General features: G+C 48.6%; 2 protein-coding genes across 2 annotated transcripts in view; one reads left to right on the top strand and one right to left on the bottom strand.

Annotated features, from left to right (window-relative positions):
* Window positions 1–7,706, bottom strand: PSMB4 (proteasome 20S subunit beta 4). The gene is made up of 7 exons (XM_083477379.1): window positions 7,523–7,706; window positions 5,925–6,131; window positions 3,981–4,127; window positions 2,535–2,616; window positions 2,239–2,355; window positions 1,455–1,543; window positions 1–158 (listed from the first exon to the last, which is right to left on the bottom strand). The coding sequence occupies exons 1-7, from the start codon at window positions 7,648–7,650 to the stop codon at window positions 146–148; spliced, it is 783 nt and encodes a 260-aa protein (XP_083333505.1). The 5' UTR covers window positions 7,651–7,706; the 3' UTR covers window positions 1–145.
* A 17,843-nt stretch (window positions 7,707–25,549) lies between these two features.
* CGN (cingulin) overlaps window positions 25,550–26,832 on the top strand; it is a 67,344-nt gene continuing 66,061 nt past the window's right edge. Inside the window, exon 1 of the mRNA XM_083476943.1 lies at window positions 25,550–25,676. The gene's annotated coding sequence lies outside the window, so the exon portion shown is untranslated. The remainder of the gene's footprint in view (window positions 25,677–26,832) is intronic.

Raw genomic sequence — 26,832 nt, 5'->3', positions numbered from 1 at the left:
AAGAGTCTAAACCTCATTTATTCTGTTTACAAAAAAAGAAAACGTGGTCTGAGGAGCTGCCGAAACATTAGGCATCAAACAGCATCGTAAGGGATTGGGGATTATCTCTTGACGGGAACAGAGACTGCCCACGAGCTCTTGAGATTCATTCAAAGCCGCTGCAGAGAAGGGAGGAAATGGGGGGAAATTAGGTTGGCAGTACCCAAATTAGCAGGAGATAAGAGCTGCACGATATCTAGAAATGGTTACAGAACAGGAAATCGTTTTTAAGACAAAATGAAGCACAGTATGTAGGGTATGAATATGGAATTATGATAGCCTTTGGGCCCAGGGATACTAGATACAGACATTTAACCATGTTCAGAACGTCGCTACGAGAAGGTTTGCTAAGTTTGGTCGCAGAGGTGTGCGTGCCTCTTGCTAGGAGCCAGTCATTCCCTCTAAAACCTGCATATTCCTTTCAAGGTTCATCTATAAACACCCAAAACCTAGCTAATCTGGAGGGTATGAGGCAGGGGGACCTTTTATACACCGAGGGCCACATTCCCTTGTGGGGAGCTTTAGGGGGGCCATGGATAAGATGCTCGCTGCCCAGTAGGCTAGAGGCCAAGCAAAGGTCAAGAAGGTTTCTACACACCCTTCTATAGGCATCATTGCAGTTCAGGGATGGCTTTTGGCCAGGAAAACACACTTGAGGGCACAGGCAAGAAGTTAAGAAGAAACTTGGCCCAATGACCCATCTAGTCAAGTGTCTGGTCTCACAGGGGCCAACCAAAACGCCTGTGCGAAAATGACAGATCATGGCTGGTAATGAGTGTGGCATGCTGAAGAGGTGTGACCTGGGAAGAGAATGAAAGGGGCTGGATGGCTCCCTGGGCAAGAAAAGGAAAATCTAGTGGTCTTTTCAGCTCCTGTTCCCAAAGGTAAGGTAATGTGAGGTGAGCCGAGCCAAGAAAATGGGAGCAGAACCAAGAGTTCTAGGATAACCTGAAAGATGTTATTTATTTGGTTTATTTCCCCATCTTTCATGCTAAGGTCCCAGGGCAGGCGACCACAATTTAAAAACACATGACTCAAAACAGCCCAAAACGTGTGACAATCACAAAAATAGAGAGACCCTCGCAAGCGTGATGAAGAGGCAAGTCTTGAGCCGAAAACTGCATAGCTGGCCTCGCCTCTGTGGGAAGTGGGTTCCACAACTTAGGGGAACAAAGAAAGCCCCTTTTGTAAGCTGCTACTAACCCCAAAACTTCTGAGGGAGCTGGAACTTCCATGAGGGCCCTCTCTGATGTTCTTGACAGCCGAGGGGGTTTCTCTGAGGGTGTCCAGACAGTGCAGGGTCCAAAAATGCCACCTTCCCAAAGGTCATGTAGGTAGCTTGGGAGTTTTCCTGTACTGTGTGCCAGCCGCAAACTGCTTCAGTTGAAAGCCCATCCAAAGGGAGCTGTGCTTACCTGACCAGGTGTGCTATTTCCCAGTTGGTCTCGGAGGAGATGGGCCCTTCTACTTCCACGCCTTTCTCTGTCACCGTCGTGAGCTCGTACTGAGAGAAAGAAGAGTGATAGGTTAGACCAGGGGTCTGCAACCCTTGGCTCCGGAGCTGCATGTGGCTCTTTTACACCCTTGCCGCGGCTCCGGGGCGGATACTAGCGAGGAGAGGAGGTGCATTGTGCGCCCTGACACTCCCCACTGTGGCAGGCGCTGTACTGGCTGTGACGTCGCATGGGGGCGGTGTGTGCGTTAGTCACGCACCGTCCCGACGTCACCTTCCCACCCGCTACATTGTAAGGGGCGTGTATGCTGGTCACTGCATTGAAAGGGGGCATGTACGCTGGTCACTGTTTTGAGGGGGAGTGAAGAACACACACACAAAAAAAAGGTAACTTGTTAATTTAATGTTTATTTCTATGAGGAGGAGTAATTCTGAGGGATCAAACAAAGAAATAATAAAAAAATGACAAAAAAGTTATTTTTATAATGATGAGTTTGCGGCTCCCAGGTTTTTTTTCTTCGGAAACGGTTCCAAGTGGCTCTTTTTGTCTTAAAGGTTGCAGACCCCTGGGTCAGACCCTCTTGCCAGACACATTTGCCTTAAACAGGACCTCCTGAGGCCGTCTACCAGCATCAGTTGTGACCTTTGGCCAGGGCTGGTGAGAGATGCAAATCCTGACATCAGGAAGGTCGCAAAGTCCCACCCTTCCACGGTTCTAAAGCCACGATGTACAGTGGGAGACTTACCCTGTTGAACGAGCGGGCGTCTCTGTAGTAGAGGATTTTCATGCAGCGTTCAAGGAGGCTTCTGGCCTCCTGCTTAGACAGGACGGGCTTATTTTCCAGGGCTTCCCTCATCAGTGGCTGTGATAGAGCAGGAGAAATAAAACCGTCAGCTGTGCAGCTGCAAGCAGTGGGAAGTGAGAAGGCCAGAAGAGTCCTGCCCTGGTCTCACAGTGGCCAACCAAAAGCGGCTGGGCACAGACCGGATCTTTGGCACCTCTTAACATGAGACGTGTGCCGCCTCCACCTGAGACACTTACCTGTGCCACGTAAGAACCGTATCCTGTCGCCAGAGAAGCAGCTTCATACGCCACCCCAAGCATGTCAACGTAACCTAGGAAACTGAGAGGGGAGGAGGCTTTAGTAACAACAACAACAAATTATTTATACCCCACCCTCCCCAGCCAAGACTGGGCTCAGGGCGGCTAACACCAGGTATAAAAACAATGGATTGGATTACAATACAACTTAAAAACAAGATTAAGTACAACATTAAAATGCAGCCTCATTTCAGTAGAAACTCAAGTCAACAACTTTTTGGGGATGAAAACGTCAAATCTTCACCAAGGCCAACTATCCAGACTGGTCCTACGTGGGCCAGAAAAAAGCCAGGGAAGTCCCCAAATAGGACTTCCATCACAGAAGGAGAAAGGAAAAAGTATAGAGGGGAAGGGAATCAAGTTGTGTCCAAGCCAAAGGCCAGGTGGAACAACTCTGTCTTGCAGGCCCTGCGGAAAGAAATCAGATCCTGCAGGGCCCTGGTCTCATGAGGCAGAGCGTTCCACCAGGCCGGGGCCAGTGTTGAAAAGGCCCTGGCTCTGGCTGAGGCTAATCCGACTTCCTTAGGGCCCGGGACCTCTAGGGTGTTGCTATTTATGGACCTTAAGGTCCTCCGCGGGGCATATGTATTGAGATATCAATAAATAAGTAAGTAAATAAACAAAACAAAACAAAAAAGGAAAATCGGAAGAGCTCTAGCTGGATCAGGCCAAGCACCCACGTAGACCAGCACCCTCTTGTCACAGCGGCCACCCAATTGCCTAAGTGGGAAAACGAGAAGCAGGACTCTGGCACAAGAGCCTTCTCCCCTCCTGCAGTTTCCAGCAACAGGTTTTCAGAAGCATGGCTGCTTCTGGCAGGGAGGCAAGAGCAGAGCCAACATGAGTAAGGTAAAGGTAAAGGGACCCCTGACCATGAGGTCCAGTCGTGGCCGACTCTGGGGTTGCGGTGCTCATCTCGCTTTACTGGCCGAGGGATCCGGCATACAGCTTCCAGGTCATGTGGCCAGCATGACTAAGCCGCTTCTGGCGAACCAGAGCAGCACACGGAAACGCCATTTACCTTCCTGCCAGAGCGGTACCTATTTATCTACTTGCACTTTGACGTGCTTTCGAACTGCTAGGTTGGCAGGAGCAGGGACCGAGCAACGGGAGCTCACCCCGTCGCGGGGATTTGAACCGCCAACCTTCTGATCGGCAAGTCCTAGGCTCTGTGGTTTAACCCACAGCGCCACCCGCGTCCCAGCCAACATGAGTAGTAGCCACTGAAAGCTTCATCTTCCAGGATGAACTCTCTCCACATAAAAAGGCAGGCAGGCAGGCAGGCAAGCAGCGCACTTTAGCCAGAAGTCTCATCCCATCCCATCTGAATGCTGATTCCAACAGCGCTCCCAACCTTTCTGCCCATCGCACCCCAGGATGACTTACCTTTCTCCGTTGCTGAAGCCGCCTATCACCACGGTGTTCCAGAGGGGGTTCATCTTGGACCGGCGGCTGTACATGGCTCGGGTGAGCCAGGAGTGAATGGCCTTGGGGCTGTAGCTGTGGCCGTCCCCCAGAAGCTCCTCGTCGATCCTGCAGGGCGGAAGCCAGATTAGATGCAGCACGTGGTGCTCTACAGCAAGGAGTGGGGAACCTCAGGCTCAGGGCTGAATAGGGAACCCCCCATTTTGACGCCTGAATCCAGCAATAACCCACACACACAGTTGCAGACTACATAAGGGCCAGCTAAGGAACCAGGCTAAGTTCATGTCGGCACACTATGCCAATCATTTGGGGCTCCTTTGTCGGTCTGCAGTCACCCAGAAAGTCTTTCAAGCTCTTCTTCCTTGGTTCAGCTCATCTGCTGGTGAATTCCCATGCGGGAACAAACACCTCATCCATTCCTGTTCTACTTAAAGTACAGTGGTGCCTCGCAAGACGAAAAGAATCCGTTCTGTGATTCTCTTCGTCTAGTGGTTTTTTTGTCTTGCAAAGCAAGCCCATTGACGGATTAGCGGATTAGCACGATTAGCGGCTTATCTGATGATCGGATCAGCTGATAAGCGGCTTAGCGGCTTAGAAAAAGGGGGGGGAGGGAAAAAACCAGCAGGAACTGGCAAGACATTGTCGTCTTGCGAAGCAAGCCCATAGGAGATTCGTTTTGCGAAGCACCTCCAAAACGGAAAACCCTTTCGTCTAGCAGGTTTTCCGTCTTGCGAGGCATTCGTCTTGCGGGGCACCACTGTACCGTAATTTTCGCCCTATAGGACGCACTTTTTCCCCTCCAAAAATGAAGGGGAAATGTGTGTGCGTCCTATGGGGGGAATGCAGACTTTCGCTGAAGCCTGGAGAGCGAGAGGCATCGGTGCGCACCAACCCCTCTCGCTCTCCAGGCTTCAGGAAGCTATCCGCAAGCCTTGGGAGCACGGCGGGAGTTCCCGCCGGGCTCCCAAGGCTTCCGGATAGCAGCCTGTTATGGGGTCTGGGGAAGCTCGGGGGGGGGATTTTTTTCTTTATTCCCCCCCCCAAAAAAACTAGGTGCGCCCTATGGGCCAGTGCACCCTATAGGGTGAAAAATACCGTATTTGTTGAAGAATTAACATTACAGTGGTACCTCTAGTTCCGAACTTAATTCGTTCTGGAGGTCTGTTCTTAACCTGAAACTGTTCTTAATTAGAAGCGTGCTTTTGCTAATGGGGCCTCTTGCTGCTGCTGCTGCACAAGATTTCCGCTCTCATCCTGGGGCAAAGTTCTCAAACCGAGGTAACTCTTCCAGGTTAGTGGAGTTTGTAACCCGAAGCATTTGTAACCTGAGGCGTTTGTAACTCGAGGCACCACTGTACAACTTATGCAACTACTGGTCTAAGAAAAACAAAGTAAAACTGTATACACGGAATCATTCCATCTCTCTGCTCTTCAATCATCTGGACAGAGTAACAGCCACTATCAGAGAACGTCTAATATAGAAGTCTGTTGCTAAGGAAACCCGGCTGCTGGGAGGCAAAACTATGCAAGAATCATTTTAAGCCTATTTTTAGATTACACTAACAGTTCAGGGCTCGAAGCTGGCTGCTGGATATCGGAGGGACACAGAGCCTGACAGACAGAAGCCCCCAGAATAACCTCCCGGACCCCCAGGGCCAGAGCTGGGACCCTCATAGGTGCCTCTGCCAGTCCAGCAGTGCAGGAGGTGCACCAGGAGGCAGGCTATGGGACAGAGGAGGAGGAGGAGTGTCTGTCTTCAGGTTTCTTCTTTAAGGTTCTACATTTCTCCAGGAGAGGGCGGAGCCTGGAGGAGGTGAATTAGAGGCTTAAAAGGCCTCCATCTGCTCCCAGCTCTTGTTGGGAGAAACTGCTCCCTGCCGTTGGTTTGGAGAACTTCAGACTTACACCATCTGCTCAATGACTTGCTTGAGGTACTGGAAGTCAGCATAGTCGCCCGAAGCCCCCAGCACGGTGCTGTCGTTGACCTTCATGATCCTGGAGATGTTGCGGAAGCGGGCGAGCGACCCATAGGAGCCCAGCATGTCGGCCGCAATCATCACCCCACCGTTGAACTTCACGCCCAGGACTGAGGTGCCTGTCACCATGGGGCTCCTTTGAGGGGAACAAGAAGCATCAGAGGGTCAGCTTGCAGCTCCCCCTTCTCTGCAGGGAATAACTTGAGTTGGAAGAAATGGCAAAGCAGCCCCACATCTCCTGCTGTGGTTGAGTGCCTCTTCCTACTTGACTCCTTATTGGAAGAAAGGGCTGTAGATCAGTGGTAAGACATCTGCTAGGCATGTAGAAGTTCCCAGGTTTAATTCCTGGCATCCTCAGACAGGGCTGGGAATGTCCCCTGCCTGAAACTCTGGAGAGCTGCTGCCAGTCAGTGTGGACAGCACTGAACTAAATGGACTGACTTGGTATAAGTCAGCCTCCTGCGCTAGCATTTTGTGCTCTCTGCCTTTGAGGCAGTCAAATCTAACCCCACAAAACGCTGCTTGTTCACACAACACCTATTTCCCACTCTGCCCCCACCGCCCTGGGACAGACACACCACCCCAGGCAGAGCTAACAAGTCCCTCCTAACAAATAATACCAAACTGATGTAGATGATGTTGTAAGAGGGTATTATTTTCTATTAGGCTCCTTAGCTGCTTATTACCTGAAAGTCTCCAAGTGACTAACAACACATGTAACTCACAATAAAGGTAAAGGTAAAGGGACCCCTGACCATTGGGTCCAGTCGTGGCTGACTCTGGGGTTGCGGCGCTCATCTCACTTTATTGGCCGAGGGAGCCGGCGTACAGCTTCCAGGTCATGTGGCCAGCAGGACTAAGCCGCTTCTGGCGAACCAGAGCAGCGCACGGAAACGCCGTTTACCTTCCCGCCGGAGCGGTACCTATTTATCTACTTGCACTTTGACGTGCTTTCGAACTGCTAGGTTGGCAGGAGCTGGGATGGAGCAATGGGAGCTCACCCCATCACAGGGATTCAAACCGCCAACCTTCTGATCGGCAAGCCCAAGAGGCTCAGTGGTTTAACCCACAGCACCACCCGCGTCCCACCGGGTCACAATACCTGTACCTAAAACCTTCCTAAATAGCTGCAGCATATCTCTATACCCTCATCCCCGCCAGATCAGGATATGGTCTGTGAATTTGGTCCATTTATTTAGATGCTGATGGGCTAAATGGGGAAATCGGGATATAATTGAACCCTTGTTCATTTGCTTGGGGGGGTGTGCTGGGAGTCCAGCAACATCCGGATGGGGCCACAGAGGCCCCCACCTCTGAAATAAATAAATGCCCATTTAAACAAGATCTAATTTGTCTAATTTAGCCATTCTTCCCCCCCAACCCTCCCTCCTGCCCACCCCTCACCCAGAGACGTCAGCAACCTGGTGTGACGTCAGCAAGGTGACATCACAGGCGCATTTTCTCTCCCCCCCCCCTTTGAGGCCTAACTGGGGGCGCTCAGTCTCCCCCCCCCCCCAGCCCCCTTACAGAGTCCTGGTGACGCCCTCGGCCTGGACCCCGGCTGCGTTTCCCGGGCAGGGCGGTGAGTAAAGCGCCCCCGGAGCGGGACCACCGGCCCAAAACGGCGGCAGCGAGAACGGCGCCGGAACCTCCATCTTTCCCCGAAGAGCCGCAGCTTAGTCACTGAGCAGGAAGCGGAGCCGGCATTCTGCGCATGCGCGGCGCTCGGGGATTCGCTTTTTGTCCTCGGCGGCGAACCGTACAGGAATCCGAAGACCGTGAGGAGCCGCCATGTTGTGTGTGGCAGAACTGAAGCATCTCTTTAACGTTTTAAAAAAGGTAATATATCATACGTCCTGGCAAGCGCAGAACGCAAAAAACTACGAAAGCACTTTTTAATACTGGGAAGTTGTGGTGCGAAGGGAGCCGCAGGGGCGGTATAATTTAAGAGGACATTTCCCCCCCCCCGGTGTCGCCATCTTGAGTGTTGCTCAAAACCTAGCTAGAGCCCGTAGAGTAGACAAAGCAGGCCTAGAGTGACACACGCCGTCGCAGACTTTATGAGCACTTCCGCTATCTCCAAGGGAACTAGTTTCCCGCGCTTCCATCATAGAGATGCGAACGGCTAGAGCAACGACTGCTGTCTACGCTCACATTTTGCCGGAAGTTTCAGCTAAACGTGTCGCTCTAGCCTTTTGAAACCTCTATGGGCTAAGCTGAGCACGAGTTTCTGAAGCTTTCTTTCCTCGAGGGGGCGCTCTTTCCCTGTTACTTGAATGGAGAAGCGCCATCTTGAGTGTGGCATCAGTTAACGCCACACCACTTTTCCCCATTACTGTAGTATTTAAGTGTATATTCTGTAATTATTATTATTCCAAGAATTTGCTCATGTAATAGTAATGAATATATACATTCATTCTCTCTCTCTCTCTCTCTAATATTGTATGTCATTCCTTGCATTATACACCTTTTTATTTATTATTTATTACTTATTATTGATTAGAATACAAATATTTTTTAAGAACATAAGGAAAGGTTCTTTATGTATGCCACTACAGCGGCCCGTGGTTTTGTTAGCCCAAAAATGGAAAACCAGCGAGGTCCCAACTAAAGAAGAATGGCAACTTAAACTGATAGAATATGTGCAGCTTGCGGACTTAATATATAGAATAAGAGAACAAGAAGAACATTTGTTTAGAGAAGATTGGAAAATGTTTATTGAATATATGGGGGCGAATTGTGTACACTTGAAAACATTGGCAGCATTAAGATAAATTCAACAGTATAAACAAGTTTTGACGGATCTGATAAGGGAATACTGAATGGTTTAGTTTATCTAAAATATGCAGGGATTTATGTTATGCAAAATGAACCATGGAAAGAGAAGAAGGAAAGTCATTGATATTTTAAATGAATTTTCTAAATTGTAAAACAGAAAATTTAATAAAAATATCGCGGACGACTCTGGGGTTGTGGCGCTCATCTCGCTTTACTGGCCGAGGGAGCCGGCGTACAGCTTCCAGGTCATGTGGCCAGCATGACTAAGCCGCTTCTGGCGTGTGACTCTTTTCTGCTGGCTATCTTCAGGCAACGCAGCCTCACATGGCGAACCAGAGCAGCGCACGGAAACACCATTACCTTCCCGCCGGAGCGGTACCTATTTATCTACTTGCACTTTGACGTGCTTTCGAACTGCTAGGTTGGCAGGAGCTGGGACTGAGCAACGGGAGCTCACCCTGTCCATCACGGGGATTCGAACCGCCGACCTTCTGATCGGCAAGTCCTAGGCTGTGTGGTTTAGACCCTATATATAGATATAAATATATAGTCCAGTTGGAGCAGGCCACTGATCCACCTAGTCTGACTTCCTGTTCACACCATGGCCAAATGCCCCTAACAACCTAGTACAGTGGTGCCTCGCAAGACGAAATTAATCCGTTCCGCGAGTCTCTTCGTCTTGTGGTTTTTTCGTCTTGCGAAGCACGGCTATTAACAGCTTAGCGGCTTTAAGAAAAAGGAAACAAACTCGCAAGAACTCGCAAGACGTTTCGTCTTGCGAAGCAAGCCCATAAGAAGAAGAAGAAGAAGAGTTTGGATTTGATATCCCGCCTTTCACTCCCTTTAAGGAGTCTCAAAGCGGCTAACAATCTCCTTTTCCTTCTTCCCCCACAACAAACACTCTGTGAGGTGAGTGGGGCCGAGAGACTTCAGAGAAGTGTGACTGGCCCAAGGTCACCCAGCAGCTGCATGTGGAGGAGCAGGGAAGCGAACCCGGTTCCCCATATTACGTGACTACCGCTCTTAACCACTACACCACACTGGCTCTCATAGGGAGCCCATAGGGAAATTCGCCTTGCGGAATGACTCAAAAAACGGAAAACTCTTCCGTCTTGCGCGTTTTTCGTCTTGCGAGGCATTCGTCTTGCGAGGTACCACTGTAATCAAGGTAGACTGCTTTTGAACCTGGAGGTTCCATGGGAACATCAGACAAGCAGTCTAGCTAGATCAGGCCACGGGCCCAAGTACCGGTAGTTCAGCATCCTCTTCTACAGTGGGCACAGAGATACCTCAGTGGGAAACCCTCAGGATTCAACCACAACAGCCCTCTCCCCTTCTGTATTTTCCTTCAGGTAGGTAAAAAGGTAAAGGACCCCTGGAAGGTTAAGTCCAGTCAAAGGCAACTATGGGGTTGCGGCACTCATCTCACTTTCAGGCTGAGGGAGCCAGCGTTTGTCCACAGACAGCTTTCCGGGTCATGTGGCCAGCAGGACTACTAAACCGCTACTGGCACATGGAGGAATGTGATGAGTGCCAGAGTGCACGGAAATGCCATTTACCTTCCCGCCGGAGTGGTACCTATTTATCTACTTGCACTGGTGTGCTTTCAGACTGCTAGGTAGCCAGGAGCAGGGACCGAGCAACAGGAGCTCACTGCGTTGCGGGGATTCGAACCACCGACCTTCTGATCGGCAAACCCAAGAGGCTCAGTGGTTTAGACCACAGCGCCGCCCGCATCCTGTTTTCCTTCAACTGATATTCAGACGCATTCCTGCCTCTGATTGCAGAGGCAGAACATTGCCATCACGGCTAGTCATCACTGATAACTTGATCCTCCAGGAATTCGTCTAATCCTCTTTCAAACCACCCAAGTTGGTAGCCATCACTGCATCCTGACCTGAGGAGGAAGGCATACTAATATTTTGCTTGCCCTTTAAAATAATATTTTCCAACCCTACAATATCCTTTAAATGGAGAGGTGCCCGGAACTATAGGAACAGAAGATTGATTTAGGGGATGGCGGCTATATTGGGTAAAGTCATTTGCCGAGGGATTAGAGGCAATGCCAGGATTATTGGGAAGAGCAGACATTTCTCATAAATTGCGACGTAATTGTAAACGGGAAATTAAAATGTGTCTTGCAGTGGAGTTAAGTGCAAGCTTAACTCTGTCAAAACCAATACAGCCAACTTCAGTCAAATAGAAAGCAGATTTGTAAGTCAGAAGCATCAATAAGAAAAATATTTTTATTTCTTTTTTCAGAAATCTAATGTGGGACAAAACATGTGTTCCTCCTTGCTGCTGCCTACACTTTGCCTCTGCTGGGCTCCCCTCGCTCCCCACACACTGAAAATGAAGTCTCTTCAAATCTCTCCTAGATATGGGAGACTTCCTTTCCTTTTTTTAGCCTTTAAAGATAAGAGGTGAATTGTCTTGATGCTTCTATCTGCTTATCCCTCTTTTGGAATGTGAGTGGAATGAAACCATCTTGATTTTTTTTTAAGCATTCCAAATATGCGAAATATACAGTACTTTCCTGTAATAAAGAAATGAGGAATAACTTTCTCCTAGTAAAGATGATTGTATACAACTAAGCTATGCTTATTGGAATGAAAAGACCCATGTTAGTAACACCCTTTGTTTTTAATGGGGTCTGCTACTCTGGAGAGGACTAACACTGGGTGCAATCTGGAATATTTAAATTGGGTTTTTTGTGTTGCAGAATAAGTGCTTTTCTCCATTTCATCATACTAGAACCGCAAGGTGTTCCAAATGAGATTCAGGACGAAGAAGAAGATGTCTTGTTTCGAAATTTTTACTCTTTCTAAATTGTTGTGTCTAATGTAGATTACCTCTATCTTTATACTTTTTGCACCATTTTTCTCTTTCTTTAAACCTGCAAAGATTTGAGGTCTTAGAACAAAGGAAGGAAGTCAATATGTGTATATGTACGTAATGATTAGAATGATGATAGGGTTTTATTTGTAGATGTGTGTTTTTGTTTCTGTTTTTAGTTTGTTTGTTTTTCTTCTTGTCTTTTTTTCTTATTTGTACTGCTTTATTTTGCATTCAATTTTTGTAATTTCTGCTGTAATTTCGCATTGAAAATAAAAGTTTAAAAAAGAAAAAAAGATGTCTTGTTTCACAGTCAAAGTCTGGAATTTGCTTACAGATACATTTTAAATGGCTTTAAAACGGGGGATTAGATAAGTAAACTCACAGAGGATAAGGCTATCAATAGCTGCAAATCAATGGTTGCTTTATTATTAACTCCAGTGTCAGGAGGATGTCCCTGAATACCAGTTGGCTGGGGACTGTGAGTGACAGAGTGTTGTTGCGCTCATGTTCTCTTTTCAAGTTTCCCCTTGGGGCATCTGGGTGGGAGAACAGGATCCTATACTAGATCCCTTTGGCCTGACCCAGCTGCAGCGTTCTGTGATGTCCTCGTGGAACCCCAGGTCCAGAGGCAGTCTACCTGGGATGGGGTAGCTGTGCCCCTGAAGGACCAGGTGCGCAGCCGGGGAGTCATTTTGGACTCACAGCTGTCCATGGAGGCACAGGTCAAATCTGTGTCCAGGGCAGCTGTCTACCAGCTCCATCTGGTACGCAGGATGAGACCCTTCCTGCCTGCGGACTGTCTTGCCAGAGTGGTGCATGCTCTGGTTATCTCCCGCTTGGACTACTGCAATGCGCTCTACATGGGGCTACCTTTGAAGGTGACCCAGAAACTGCAATTAATCCAGAATGCGGCAGCTAGACTGGTGACTGGGAGCGGCCGCCAAGACCACATAACACGGGTCTTGAAAGACCTACATTGGCTCCCGGTACGTTTCTGAGCACAATTCAAAGTGTTGGTGCTGACCTTGAAAGCCCTAAACGGCCTCCGTCCAGTATACCTGAAGGAGCGTCTCCACCTCCATCATCCAGCCTGGACACTGAGGTCCAGCACCGAGGGCCTTCCGGCGGTTCCCTCATTGCGAGAAGCCAAGTTACAGGGAACCAGGCAGAGGGCCTTCTCGGTGGTGGCGCCCGCCCTGTGGAACACCCTCCCAGCAGATGTCAAAGAGAAAAACTACCAGATTTTTAGAAGACATCTGAAGGCAGCCCTGTTTAGGGAAGCTTTTAATGTGTGACATTTTAATGTATTTTTAATCTTTGTTGGAAGCCGCCCAGAGTGGCTGGGGAAACCCAGCCAGATGAACGGGGTACAAATAATATATTATTATTATTATTATTATTATTATTATTATTATTATTATTATTATTCCAAGCATCTCAGGGGTATTTGGTCACTGTGAGAAGAGGATAATTAACTAGATGAGCCTGTTCCTGTTTCTAGTCCTTTCTGCAACATTTAATACGTGGCCTAGTTTTATGGAGCGTTCACACCTGATAAATAACCATAGCAGAATAATACACCTGTAAACCGAACTGTGGAGGAAGCCACGCTAGCAAGATTGTATCTCCACCCCGCCTATTTCCCACCTGCTTTTCATTTCACATTTTACAACGCCCATAAAGGTGGCCAGGACACATTCCTTATCTGCAGTTGTGACTTTGCCCTTCCTGGCCAAGCGGGTGGGTAGGGCCTTGTGGAGGCAACTGGAGGAACCTGAATCTAACATTTTGTTTCACTTTCCCCTATTGACATGATATAATTAACTTCCCCTTCTACCTTGCACCCCCTGGTCTTTATTATTATTATTTTTTAAAAAGGCCAACAGCGGTATTGCAGATATCATGCTTACGGAGACCAATTCATCTTTCTTTCTGGCTATTAATCAGACAAAAGACTTACATATTTTCTTTAATAGGCACCAGCGAGCCGAATCTGCTTGCTCGCTAGGTTTTTGGGTGGCTCTTAGCCAACCACCTCGGGTAAGGCCTGGAAACAGCTTGTCTCTTGGAAGGCATCCAAAGAGAGAAAAAGAGGTCCAGATTTCTGCAGCTGGCTCCAACAGCAGGCTGTTTTTCCTGGAGGGGGGAACTGGCAAAAGTGCGTCAGGAGAAGAGCTTTGCTGGATCTGACCAGAGGCCCAAGTGGTCCAGCAAGCCTATTTTCGCTGGGGCCAATCAGATTTCCACAGGCAAGAGCCCTCCTTCATCAGAACAGAAAACAGCATCCTGGATCAGGCCCATCTAAGTCCCCCATCCTTTTCTAGCAGTGGCCAGCCTGCAATCAGGACGAATAGTACTTTTTGCACACCTGTGATACCCCTGGGTCTGTTGGCTCCTTGCTGTTGAACTTAGAGGCACTCGTAAGCAAGAAGGCAGTGCGATAAGAATTTAAAGTCTTAAGTATGTAATAAATGTTCATAAATGTACCAACCAAGCACGTACATAGATCAGCACAAGGAAGACCGACCTGAAACCATTTTTGGTTCCCAAACTGACCAAAATGTTTTTTTCTGCAAGGTCAAAGGAAAATGGTAAAGCCTCCTCATTGCCTTTTCCTTCACAAATCCTGTCTTAAGGGTATGTCTGTGTTTGAATACGGTGAGCCCGTGACCTGGCTCAGGAACTAAGTACGGTATTTATCATTATGTCTGTGTTTGAATAGGGTGAGCCTGTGGCCTGGCTCAGGAACTAAGACTTTATCATTACAAAAGACTAGCCAGGCTCCCCAGGATATCCAATCAAGTGAGCATTAACAGGTAACCTGTCAGATGAGATCAACAACTGCACTCAGATTTCTGCTATAGACCACCTTTTCTGTGATGTAGGTATGTGGGGGTGGTGGTCTTGGGTTACACCCCTTCTGTGATGTATGTTGTATGGAGGGGTGGTCTTGAGCTCCAGGGCAGGGAATTTAAAATGTCTATATATAAGGGCAGGCACACCTTGGTTCTGGGTTCCTCCTCCTTCTCCTGTGTGTGAGGGGAGCACTCTGTTGCAACAGATCAATAAAGATCAGGCTTACTAGCTGCTTTGCTTCTCAATATTCTCTGCTTGGCCTCTGTTATTTTCTCCTACCAATAGGGAACCTACGTAAGGACTCTGTACGGGCCCTTGGACACCCCATAAAGGAAAAAGGGCAAATTATTTTGTTTACAGGGATGCGGATGGCGCTGTGGGTAAAACCTCAGTGCCTAGGACTTGCCGATCGTATGGTCGGCGGTCCGAATCCCCGCGGCGGGGTGAGCTCCCATCGTTCCCAGCTCCTGCCCACCTAGCAGTTCGAAAGCACGTCAAAGTGCAAGTAGATAAATAGGGACCGCTTTATAGCGGGAAGGTAAACGGCGTTTCCGTGTGTTGCGCTGGTGCTGGCTCGCCAGAGCAGCTTTGTCACGCTGGCCACGTGACCCGGAAGTGTCTTCGGACGGCGCCGGCTCACGGCCTCTAGAGCAAGATGAGCACGCAACCCTAGAGTCGGACACGACTGGCCTGTACGGGCAGGGGTACCTTTACCTTTACCTTTATTTTGTTTACAGCAGCAGAGGACTCTCCACTGTTGGAAGCAGGTACCTCTGAACATGACACGCTGGAAACCGCAGAAGGGGAGAGTTGCTGATGCGCTCAGCTTTTGCGAGTGGGCTTCCCACAGGGGCACCCAGGGGCATGCGGTGAACTTTTTCAAAGGGAGACAGTTAGGACCAGAAACGCCAGCTTGCAAATGTGATGTCACACATTTGAGCATTGCTCCTCCCTCCCTAGAAGGGATGCGGGTGGTGCTGTGGGTTAAACCACTGAGCCTTGGACTTGCCGATCAGAAGGTTGGCAGTTTGAATCCCGCGACGGGGTGAGCTCCTGTTGCTCGGTCCCTGCTCCTGCCAACCTAGCAGTTCGAAAGCACGTCAAAGTGCAAGTAGATAAATAGGTACCGCTCTGGCGGGAAGGTAAACGGCGTTTCCGTGCGCTGCTCTGGTCCGCCAGAAGCGGCTTAGTCCTGCTGGCCACATGACCTGGAAACTGTACGCTGGCTCCCTCGGCCAGTAAAGCGAGATGAGCGCCGCAACCCCAGAGTCATCCGCGACTGGACCTAACGGTCAGGGGTCCCTTTACCTTTTACCTCCCTCCCTAAGCTGGGTAGAAGCTTCCTGGGCTTTGGGAAGGAGGCACCAGGGAAACATTTAGGAGACTATTCTAGTTCCCCAGTGCACTGACCGCACGCCAATGGGGACATCAATTTGGCCACTGTTAGAACAGGATGGTGGACAGCTTATATAGTAATAATAATAATAATAATAATAATAATAATAATAATAATAATAATAATTTATTATTTATACCCTGCCCATCTGACGGGGTTTCCACTCTGGGTGGTTTCCAACAAAATATTAAAGTACGTACAGTAATGCATCAAATATTAAAAGCTTCCCTAAACAGGGCTGCCTTCAGATGTCTTCTAAAAGTCTGGTAGTTGTTCTTCTCTTGACATCTGGTGGGAGGGCGTTCCACAGGGCGGGTGCCACCACCGAGACGGCCCTCTGCCTGGTTCCCTGTAACTTGGCTTCTCGCAGGGAGGGAACCGCCAGAAGGACTTCGGCACTGGACCTCAGTGTCCAGGCAGAAAGATGGGGGTGGAGACGCTCCTTTGTGCCTGATCCCACAGGGCTCTTCAAATGCCCCTCTGCGCAGGAAAAAAGATTGCAGCGGACCCTTCAAAATGCCGTCACTGCACAGAGAAGTGGGAAAAGCATAATGCAGCGTTGTTCTTATTTTGCTGATGCCTGCCCCCCCTCGGGGTCTCTCCCGTTGAACTTTCCCTGCTTCCAATTAGAGGATTGGCCTTCGCCATCCCAAGAAAAAGCTGGCAGTGTCGCACGGAGGCGTTCTCGTGAGTGATGGCGCCAAACATTTGTGGTTGGTCTGTTTCCGTTCCCCCCTGCACTCCCCCCCCCCCGGCTGTCTTACACAGGCAGAAAAGAAAGTGACAGTGCGGTGATATGATTAAGGTTAACGAGCTGCTGATTACCCAGTGCAGAGCATAATTTGGGTGACAAGGTTTCTGGAATGATGCGCTGCAGCAAATCGCTTGTGGGGCTGTGGAAGAATGGGAGCTGGCTGGCTTCCACCCTTTACCCTCCAGGATCGTGGTTCCAAACTGGTGTGGTTTGGTACAGGATTCCCACAGCCTAAAGGGGGAAAAGTTCGCTGACGTCTAATTGCTGCAGGGGGAGGTTGTCAATACAGGATGGTTTTGACCTTAAAAGTGCAGGTGCTATATTTTCTGTACCTTGTTTATTTGTTTGTTTTGCAAGAAAATCTTTTAAAACTTTTTTTTAAAAAAGCCAGTTGAACAGGGTGGCGTATCCGAAGAAGAGATTAACATTCCACACTCCGGCAATTCACATACAGTTTGTAAATTAAATTAATTGCACTTGCAACGGTGCTGTGGTCTAAACCACTGAGCCTCTTGGGCTTGCCGATTGGAAGGTCGGCAGTCCAGCCAACCTTGCAGCTCGAAAGCACACCAGTGTGAGTAGATAAATAGATACCAATGCGGCGGGAAGGTAAATGGCATTTCTGTGCACTCTGGCACTCGTCACGGTGTCCTGTTACGCCAGATGTGATTTTTCCCAACATCTTTCCCAACATCAGGGTCTTTTCCAGGGAGTCTTCTCTTCTCCTGAGGTGGCCAAAGTCTTGAAGCCTCAGCTTCAGGATCTGTCCTTCCAGTGAGCACTCAGGGCTGATTTCCTTCAGAATGGACTCTCCATGGGACTTGCTGAACTACTGGATTGTAAAAGCTGCGCAGTCCACACTCTTGAGGGAGTTTTGGACTTCGGTTTCACCAGGGGTGGAAGAATAGTGTTGGTATTTCCTTCTGATCTGATCTGATCTACAGAGCTCTTGAGACACCTGATTAGGAAACGGACCTGCTATTTGCTTTGGTTTGTGTACAAGCAAACAGAAGGCCTGAGGACTCCCCCCCCCCCATCAGACATTGACGTTTAAGCTCCTGGATTTTCTTCTGACTCTTGCCAGTCGCCTCCACAGAGGGAGCAGTCCACACCGTCCAAGGTTTAAGTGTTCCCAGCAGACTGCTTAAGATGGTGTTGCCGCTGCTAAGATTTCTTAGTACTGTATACCCTTTTTTTGGTGCTGCCTTACTTTTAAAACCGTGCAGGACCAATGACTGCAGAGTATTTGAATGCAACTGGTGCAGCCACTGTTGGGCTGATCGAAGAACCACATTCCCTACTTCCATCTGTTGTGGGAGCCGGGTTCAAACTTCCCGACTGCTGCTCCGGAGAGAGAGAACAGGCTCGCCTACCGCAGTGGCAGACAATAAACACTTGTTCTTAATTTGTTCTCTCCGGCGACGGGTCTGGCAAATTAGTTAGGGCCAAAGGAGAGGGATGCGTCGTTCTGCAGCGAGCCGTCCGGCTCCTGGGGAGTTGTGTGTATGCAAGGCCCAGGGCAGAAAAGCAGAGCAGGCTTCTCCACCACCGTGAAAACACAGGCTGATCCAGATCGAATCATACCTGTTCTTTGCCCACCTCTGCCCTGTCGATCCGGCTGTTCTTTTCCGCCATTCTCCACTGCTGCCTGGTGCGGAGAAAGGGGCCCTTCGGGGGAACGCTTGGCAGTGGCGGCAGGTGATAAAATGGTCAGTGCAAGGGATGGAGACAGGCCCGACAGGAGCCCAAGGTGAGAGGTGGCGTGCCGTCTTTGCATTGCCGCCCGGAAGGGGAATCAGTGAGGTGAGCTCTGCATCCAGGTGTCAGGAGCGGTAATGCTCAAGCCAGACTGTGCAAAGCTTCTCCACGGCTGTTTCAGCATCACCAACGGTGTAGAAACTGAAGGGAATGTGACGGGTCCAAATCGAGTGATCCAAATGTTCCCTGCTGTTGAGGATTATCTTCTTATTTTCCCCCTCTATGTTGACAGGCAAGTGACCATGGTGACTGGCATTTGTTCTGCTGGCCGCAAAGGGTTGCATGGTGATTCTTGCCAAACTTACCTGCGGCAGACTAGTTTCTGGACTGAGCTGGAAGCACAACTTCGCTTTTACACACACTTTCCACATATTTTAGAGCTAGTAAGAACTTCCCACGGTTAATGAGAGCATCTCCTGTATTTGTGGGCATGGTGATGACGACGACGACGACAACAACAACAACAACAACAACATGTATGCATACTCCGCCCATCTGGCTGGATTTTCCCAGCCACTCTGGGTGGCTTCCAACAAAGATTAAAAATACATCAAAACATCAGACATTAAAAGCTTCCCTAAACAGGGCTGCCTTCAGATGTCTTCTAAAAGTCTGGTCGTTGTTCTTCTCTTTGACATCTGGTGGGAGGGCGTTCCACAGGGCAGGTGCCACCATCAAGAAGGCCCTCTGCCTGGTTCCCTGTAACTTGGCTTCTCACAGAGAGGCAACCGCCAGAAGGCGCTCGGAGCTGGACCTCCTTATTTGAAGGAAGCAGAGCAGGGGCTCAGAACAGGAACTCTCACAGAGATGCAACAGGAGTTTTCTCCTCTGACAGTGGCTAAAGGTGCCTTGCGCCACAATGGGGAATAATGGACTGCTCTAATTGCACCTGGCACATACTGTAACAGTGCAGAATTAGGTGTCGCTGGTTTGGTAGGCAGGGAGGCTGGAGAAGAAAATGAGAGGCAGTGGATCCCTTCCTTCGTAGTGCTGCTGTTACTCCAGGTAGCACACAGTAGAGGGCTTTACAGGAATAGGAGACACAAAAGAGGTGGAAGTTAAATCTCTTGACTAGACCAGTTTAGGTCCATGCCGTACTTTGGGAGCAGGAAAGCTTTTGAGCTACACAGAACCCTTTTGCAAGGCAGAGCGGAGCAGCCTGCAGCAATCTGAGATGGACATGCAGCCAGTTGCTGCTTTGAACTTGTCTAGGAAAACAAGAATAAAAGGTTAGCAGCAAATAATGAAATGATGATAGACTGCTGAGCCTGTGGCATAGCAAACAGAGTCTTGAACCTGGGTTGCAAAGACCTGCGTTCAAATCCTTACTCCCGTTATTAAAAGAATGAGAAAAGCCCTGGGCAAATTGCTGTCTCTTAGCTTAGCCACCCTTGCAGGGCTGTTTTGAAGCCAAACTAGACTGGCACCATATGTTTTCTGCCCTGAGCTGTTTATTATGAACTGTGAGCAGTGAATAATAAAGATTGCACTTTTATATACTGTATATATCTAAAAAAAAACCCTGAAATTAATGACCGGTTGAGCCAGAAAGTGTCAGGAAGAATCTTAAATCTGGTTGCAGTTTAGAGAGGAGAATTGCCCGGGCGGCTGTAGCTGGAGACGTCTCTTTAAACTTCGGCTTTCCCCATCAAGGATCTAATCTGATCTCTCCGGCGCCCTCAGATGTGGCTCACGGCAATGTTTTCTGAACTTCTGGGCTCACTACCCAAAATCAAATCGACATGCTATCCGAAAGGGGTCAGCCACGGCCATGTCTGAAGCGCTGTTTGTTTGTTTGTTTGCAAGAGGGTTGCGGAGTTCATACATCGATCCTGAGCGGAAGAGGCTTCGTCTTCGATGGCCTCATCCCTCTTGCGGAAGAGTCTCCCTCGCCAGTGCCAGCTGTCCTGAGATACTCTTTGCCCGGACTGAAGAAGTTCGGCTCGAGAACTTTTCCTGCAGTCACCGATGCCATAGCTGTCAAGCGTCCCTTATTTGGCGGGACAGTCCCTTATCCCAGCGCCAAGTCCCGCTGTTGTCCCTTATTGATGATGTTCCTTAAATAAGCTACTGAAGGTAATGGGGCCCTTTCTATGTCCAGCAGTCCTTTGTCACCAAAAATTGTTGCTTTTTTGTGTTGAATATATGCTATATGGTAATTCATGGACCTAATAGGTATCTAAAGCCATTTGCACGCAACAAAATATGTATTTTATCAAAGTAATTGTTGATCCCTTATTTTGGCTGCTGATCCCTTATTTTCGAGGCTGCTGGTCCTTTATTTTCAAATCTGTAAGTTGACAGCTATGGCCGATGCAGGCATTTTTAAACAGGGGGTCAGGAACTGGCGTCCCCCAAGTCAAACCCGGCTTAATTAAGACAAAATGTCATTCTGGCCTCATGGAGAGCCACCAAGAGTCAAGGAAAGGGGGATATGAGGGAACTGAGCGGGGTTCTTCCAACCCTTCAGTTTTTGACAGGCTGGTCATTCAACAAGAGTTGCTGCTGACACATGTCAATCTCCCAGCTGTGGGGATTTGGCAAGGCTTCAATTTTGACCCAGGCAGCGGCCCAGCCAGTTTGTGAGGCCAAGATCCAGGCTTGGAATAGGCAAAACAAAAATAAGAGTTCCATGGAGCATGTCCAGAGTGCTTTCTCCTCCCTCACCCACTGTAGCTTTGATAGTGTGTTGTTGCAAAATGACAAAAGGGTCGTGTGTCACCCTGAAGACCTTTATTAAGCCTCACAATTTTGACTTTTTAAAAAATAAAGAATGGCCTGTGTTTTCAAAATGGATTATATATATACATGTTGTTGTTTCGTCGTGTCGGCCTCTTCCTGACCCCCTGGACCAGAGCATGCCAGGCACTCCTGTCTTCCACTGCCTCCCGCAGTTTGGTCAAACTCATGCTGGTAGCTTTGAGAACACTGTCCCACCATCTCGTCCTCTGTCGTCCCCTTCTCCTTGCGCCCTCCATCTTTCCCAACATCAGGGTCTTTTCCAGGGAGTCTTCTCTTCTCATGAGGGGGCCAAAGTATTGGAGCCTCAGCTTCAGGATCTGTCCTTCCAGTGAGCACTCAGGGCTGATTTCCTTCAGAATGGAGAGGTTGGATCTTCTTGCAGTCCATGGGACTCTCCAGAGTCTCCTCCAGCACCAGAATTCAAAAGCATCCATTCTTCGGTGATCAGCCTTCTTTATGGTCCAGCTCTCACTTCCATACATCACAACTGGGAAAACCAGAGCTTGAACTATACCCACCTTTGTTGGCAGGGTGATGACTCTGCTTTTTAAGATGCATATATACATATATGTGTACACACACACACATATATATATGCATATGTGTGTGTATATATATATATATATATATATATATATATACACATACACACATGTATACATACATACATACACATATACATGTATATACACATATATGTATATACATATATATGTATTTGCTTTCGTAGATTTTCACGGGTACAGGAATGCAGGTTTTGGTGTCTTCGGGTGTCTTCCCGTGTAAGAGTTGGGGTGTCTAGGCGACGTTTCGACGAGGTCTCACTCGTCATCTTCAGGCTGGTGCTTTCGGCTTCTTGTTACTGGAACAGAGCAGGATCTCAGTGTTTGAGTTCCTATAAATACTGTTGAGGGGGTGTGGTGTATAGCCTCCAACGTTCTGGGCAGAGAGGAAGTTCCCAGGTTAGTGTGCCTTTTCTTCTTTTGTTCCTTAATTACTTGAGGGATATCTCGAGTGATTTCTTGAGTGATATTCTGAGTACCACTTAGGTGGGTCATTAGGTGTGGATTAGTTGCTAAAGCTTTCGTGTCTTGACCTCTTGAGCTTGTGAAGAGTTTTTCTGAGAAGATGGCTGTACTGCACTTAGTTGTGCTCTGGCTTGGCTTCGTGTATAGGGGCGAGCTGTGGTTTTGTGCCCTGTGCCAGCCAGATCTGTGTAGGGATTGCAGGGGGGTGCAGCATCCGGAGGTGCCACTATGGTTTTGGCTACTGGATGGTGTCTGTAATTTATCTGTGGAGAGGGTCTGGGTTTGGGTCTGGTGTGGTTGATTGGTGATGGCGTTCTGTGTGCCTCTGGTTCTGGTGTCGGTTTTTGTGGGGAGGGCTAATTTCCAGATGTCTGGCAGGCGGGACGTGTCGTCACGCTTGTTCATGTTGTGAGGGTGTTTCTCTATCTCGATGGCTTCCATGATTATTCTCTTGTGGTGATGTTCCATGTTAAAGAGCAATTTGGAATCTGCAAAATTAATTTCGTGTCCTGTTTCTTTCATGTGTTGGAAAAGAGAGGAAGTTTTTTCTTCTTTTTTGACGGCATTCTTGTGTTCTGCGATACGTGCATTTATTCGTCTGTTTGTTTGTCCAATGTACGTGGCTGGGCAGACTTTGCAGGGTATTTCATAGACCCCTTGGTTTTCCAACTGGATTTTATCTTTGGGGTTTCTGAGGATATTGGCTATTTTTTGGTTGGTGCAAAAGGCTGTTTTGATATTGTGTTTATGGAGGATTTTGCTAATTTTATCTGTAGTGCCCTTGATATAAGGAAGGAGGGCCATGCCATTGTTTTCTTCTGTGTCTTGGTTTTTGGGGGGTGTTTCTTTTTGGATTAGCTTCGTAACCCTGTTTTGCTGGTATCCATTGGCGATTAACACATTAGAGAGATTCTGTAACTCAGTTGTCAAGTGGTCTTTGTCAGCCAGGCGTTTGGTTCTGGAGATGAGATGACCAATAGTCAGCTCCATAGGCTCACCTCTACAAAATCTCGCTAAATTTCTCGCTAAGCAACTTCAGCCCTATGCAGAATCCATCGCTTCACACGTTACAAACTCCTTCCAGTTCATAGAAACAATAAAGAAGCAAAACCTACATCCCGATGACCTACTTGTGAGCTTCGATGTTGTATCTCTCTTCACACAAGTGCCCATTAATGAAGCCTTGACAGCCATTCAAAACAAATACAATCCCCCCGAATACATCCTGGACCTGACCAACCACTGCCTAACCAACACGTACTTCATCCACAATGGACAAAGATACAAACAGATAGAAGGAGCACCTATGGGATCACCCCTCTCACCGGTCATCGCAAATTTGTACATGGAACACTTTGAAACCAATGCTTTAGACAAGTCAGAACACAAACCCAAACTTTGGCTCAGATATGTTGACGACACCTTTGTAATTTGGCCACACGGGAAAGAAAAACTAGATAGCTTCCTCACACATCTCAACAGCCTACACCCCAAAATACAATTCACTATGGAAATAGAAGCCAACAACCAACTTCCCTTCCTTGACGTCCTAATCTACAAAAAACCTGATGGCTCCCTAGGACACACTATCTACCGGAAAAAAACACACACCAACCGCTACTTACATGCACAATCACACCACCACCCTGCACAAATAAACTCCGTAGCCAAGACTCTCATCTCCAGAACCAAACGCCTGGCTGACAAAGACCACTTGACAACTGAGTTACAGAATCTCTCTAATGTGTTAATCGCCAATGGATACCAGCAAAACAGGGTTACGAAGCTAATCCAAAAAGAAACACCCCCCAAAAACCAAGACACAGAAGAAAACAATGGCATGGCCCTCCTTCCTTATATCAAGGGCACTACAGATAAAATTAGCAAAATCCTCCATAAACACAATATCAAAACAGCCTTTTGCACCAACCAAAAAATAGCCAATATCCTCAGAAACCCCAAAGATAAAATCCAGTTGGAAAACCAAGGGGTCTATGAAATACCCTGCAAAGTCTGCCCAGCCACGTACATTGGACAAACAAACAGACGAATAAATGCACGTATCGCAGAACACAAGAATGCCGTCAAAAAAGAAGAAAAAACTTCCTCTCTTTTCCAACACATGAAAGAAACAGGACACGAAATTAATTTTGCAGATTCCAAATTGCTCTTTAACATGGAACATCACCACAAGAGAATAATCATGGAAGCCATCGAGATAGAGAAACACCCTCACAACATGAACAAGCGTGACGACACGTCCCGCCTGCCAGACATCTGGAAATTAGCCCTCCCCACAAAAACCGACACCAGATCCAGAGGCACACAGAACGCCACCACCAATCAACCACACCAGACCCAAACCCAGACCCTCTCCACAGATAAATTACAGACACCATCCAGTAGCCAAACCATAGTGGCACCTCCGGATGCTGCACCCCCCTGCAATCCCTACACAGATCTGGCTGGCACAGGGCACAAAACCACAGCTCGCCCCTATACACGAAGCCAAGCCAGAGCACAACTAAGTGCAGTACAGCCATCTTCTCAGAAAAACTCTTCACAAGCTCAAGAGGTCAAGACACGAAAGCTTTAGCAACTAATCCACACTTAATGACCCACCTAAGTGGTACTCAGAATATCACTCAAGAAATCACTCAAGATATCCCTCAAGTAATTAAGGAACAAAAGAAGAAAAGGCACACTAACCTGGGAACTTCCTCTCTGCCCAGAACGTTGGAGGCTATACACCACACCCCTCAACAGTATTTATAGGAACTCAAACACTGAGATCCTGCTCTGTTCCAGTAACAAGAAGCCGAAAGCACCAGCCTGAAGATGACGAGTGAGACCTCGTCGAAACGTCGCCTAGACACCCCAACTCTTACACGGGAAGACACCCGAAGACACCAAAATATATATGTATATATACATATATGTACATATATATGTATACATATGTATGTATTCATAAATATATGTCTGTGTGTGTGTGTATAATATAAACACAACACAGCTATCTTTATTTCTAGCTTTTAAAAAGATGCTTTCTAGACTTAGCCAAAACAAAGGCTCTTTGAAAACAACACATTTAAAAAAATCAAACGCCCTTTCTTCTGAAAGACCAGGCCTGGCCTGGTTGCTAAGGCCGAGGCAGCCTCACTGCCCGGTTGCTAAGGGCTCCTTCCAGCCCCGCCCCCTCGCCCGAAACTCGGCGGCCATTTTTTATTCTCCGCCCTGCTCCATTCCCGCCTGATGACGTGCGGACGCTTATGCCACGCCCACCCAGCTCGTGGAAGCGGAGAAAGAAGAGCGGGGGGGCGAAGTGGAGAAGGAGGGGGCGTGGTCGCCCGGGGAGGGCGGGGCGAGCGAAGGGGCCGGGCCTCCCGGAGCGCCGGAGCCAATGGGAAGCGGCGTGGGCGTGGCCCCGGCGCCTGGCTCAGGTAACAGGTTGCGCCCGCCCGGGCAGAGGCGCAGAAGGTGTGAGAGGCGAGCGGGGCAGGTGGGGGCGGCCGAGGAGGAAGCAGGAGGGTGAGTAGGGGGCTGGAAACCCCCCTTTTTGCGCGTGAATAATGCTCTCTCCTTCCCTTCCCACCCTCCTTTTGAAAGCAGCGGTCCCAGCCGCGCGCCCCACCCCATTTCCTTTTATGGGTATCGCCCCCCACCCCAGTTTCTGCCCTGCCCCAGTTCACTGTCCCCAAGCGAGGACGGCCGCCCCCCTTGCGATTAAGGCTCTTCCCCCCCCCCCGCCCAGCCGCTGCTATTATTTGTGGGAGGGGGTGGTTAGGGTGCTGGACCCCCGCTTTCTCATTCTTGCCCTCCACCTTAGCTACTATATCTCCTTTCAGTCCCGGGGGAGTTTGTGGATTATTACTTATTATTATTAATTGTTATAAACCCTCCTGCTTCCAGCTGCTATTGGTGTCCCCCCTCCCCGCCGCCTTTTAAAGAATTACTGTGTTTCCTTGGAAAGAAATCCACGCTCTCTCTCTCTCTCTCTCTCTTTCTTTTGGCCCAACTGCACGCTGTTTTGGGTTTGTACTCCTCTTCAACTTTTTCAGAGACAGGACCCCCTTTTAAAACCCAAACGTGCATTGGATTGATCCGGGAATCGCTAGTGGCTCCAGATCCTGCTGGTTGAAGACCAGTGCTCTGGGGACCATGCCTGCCCACCCTCTCCAGTCCTCAGGGGACACTGCCTGACCGCCCCCCCCCAACTTATGTACCTACCTAACACTGATTTTTATCACTGTGATTTCTGGGTTGCAGCCAACTAAGTTCCAGTTTGACCCATTAGAATTCATCGACTTGCGTTAGTCACAGGGGTGGATGGACTTTGGTAATCTGGTGCCTGAAGCAAGGACAAATTTGATGCCCGCCTCTAAATATTTCTTATTTTCACAATAATTCCTTTTTTATGTATTATTGTTTTGCGCCCCCTCGGCTCAGCGCCCTGCGCAGGGGAAGCATCCGGGTTGCCCCAAATCTGGCACTGTTAGTTAATTTCTAGGGTGGAACTAACATTGAATACAATCCTCTTGGTGCTGTTTCTGGTTTTATACTCCCACCATCTAGGGGTGTGGCACACCATTGGTGATAAATACTTCCTGTGTGTACACACATACACACACAGTGAGTTTATGGTCACTGTTCCTGCCCCAGTGAATGCCCCCATAATCTGTCACAG

The sequence above is a fragment of the Podarcis liolepis genome, assembly GCF_965112155.1.
Source record: "Podarcis liolepis genome assembly, chromosome: 15".
Lineage (NCBI taxonomy): Eukaryota > Metazoa > Chordata > Lepidosauria > Squamata > Lacertidae > Podarcis > Podarcis liolepis.
The sequence above is the reverse complement of the archived record's forward strand: the minus strand, read 5'-3'. Positions and strand labels throughout refer to the sequence as shown.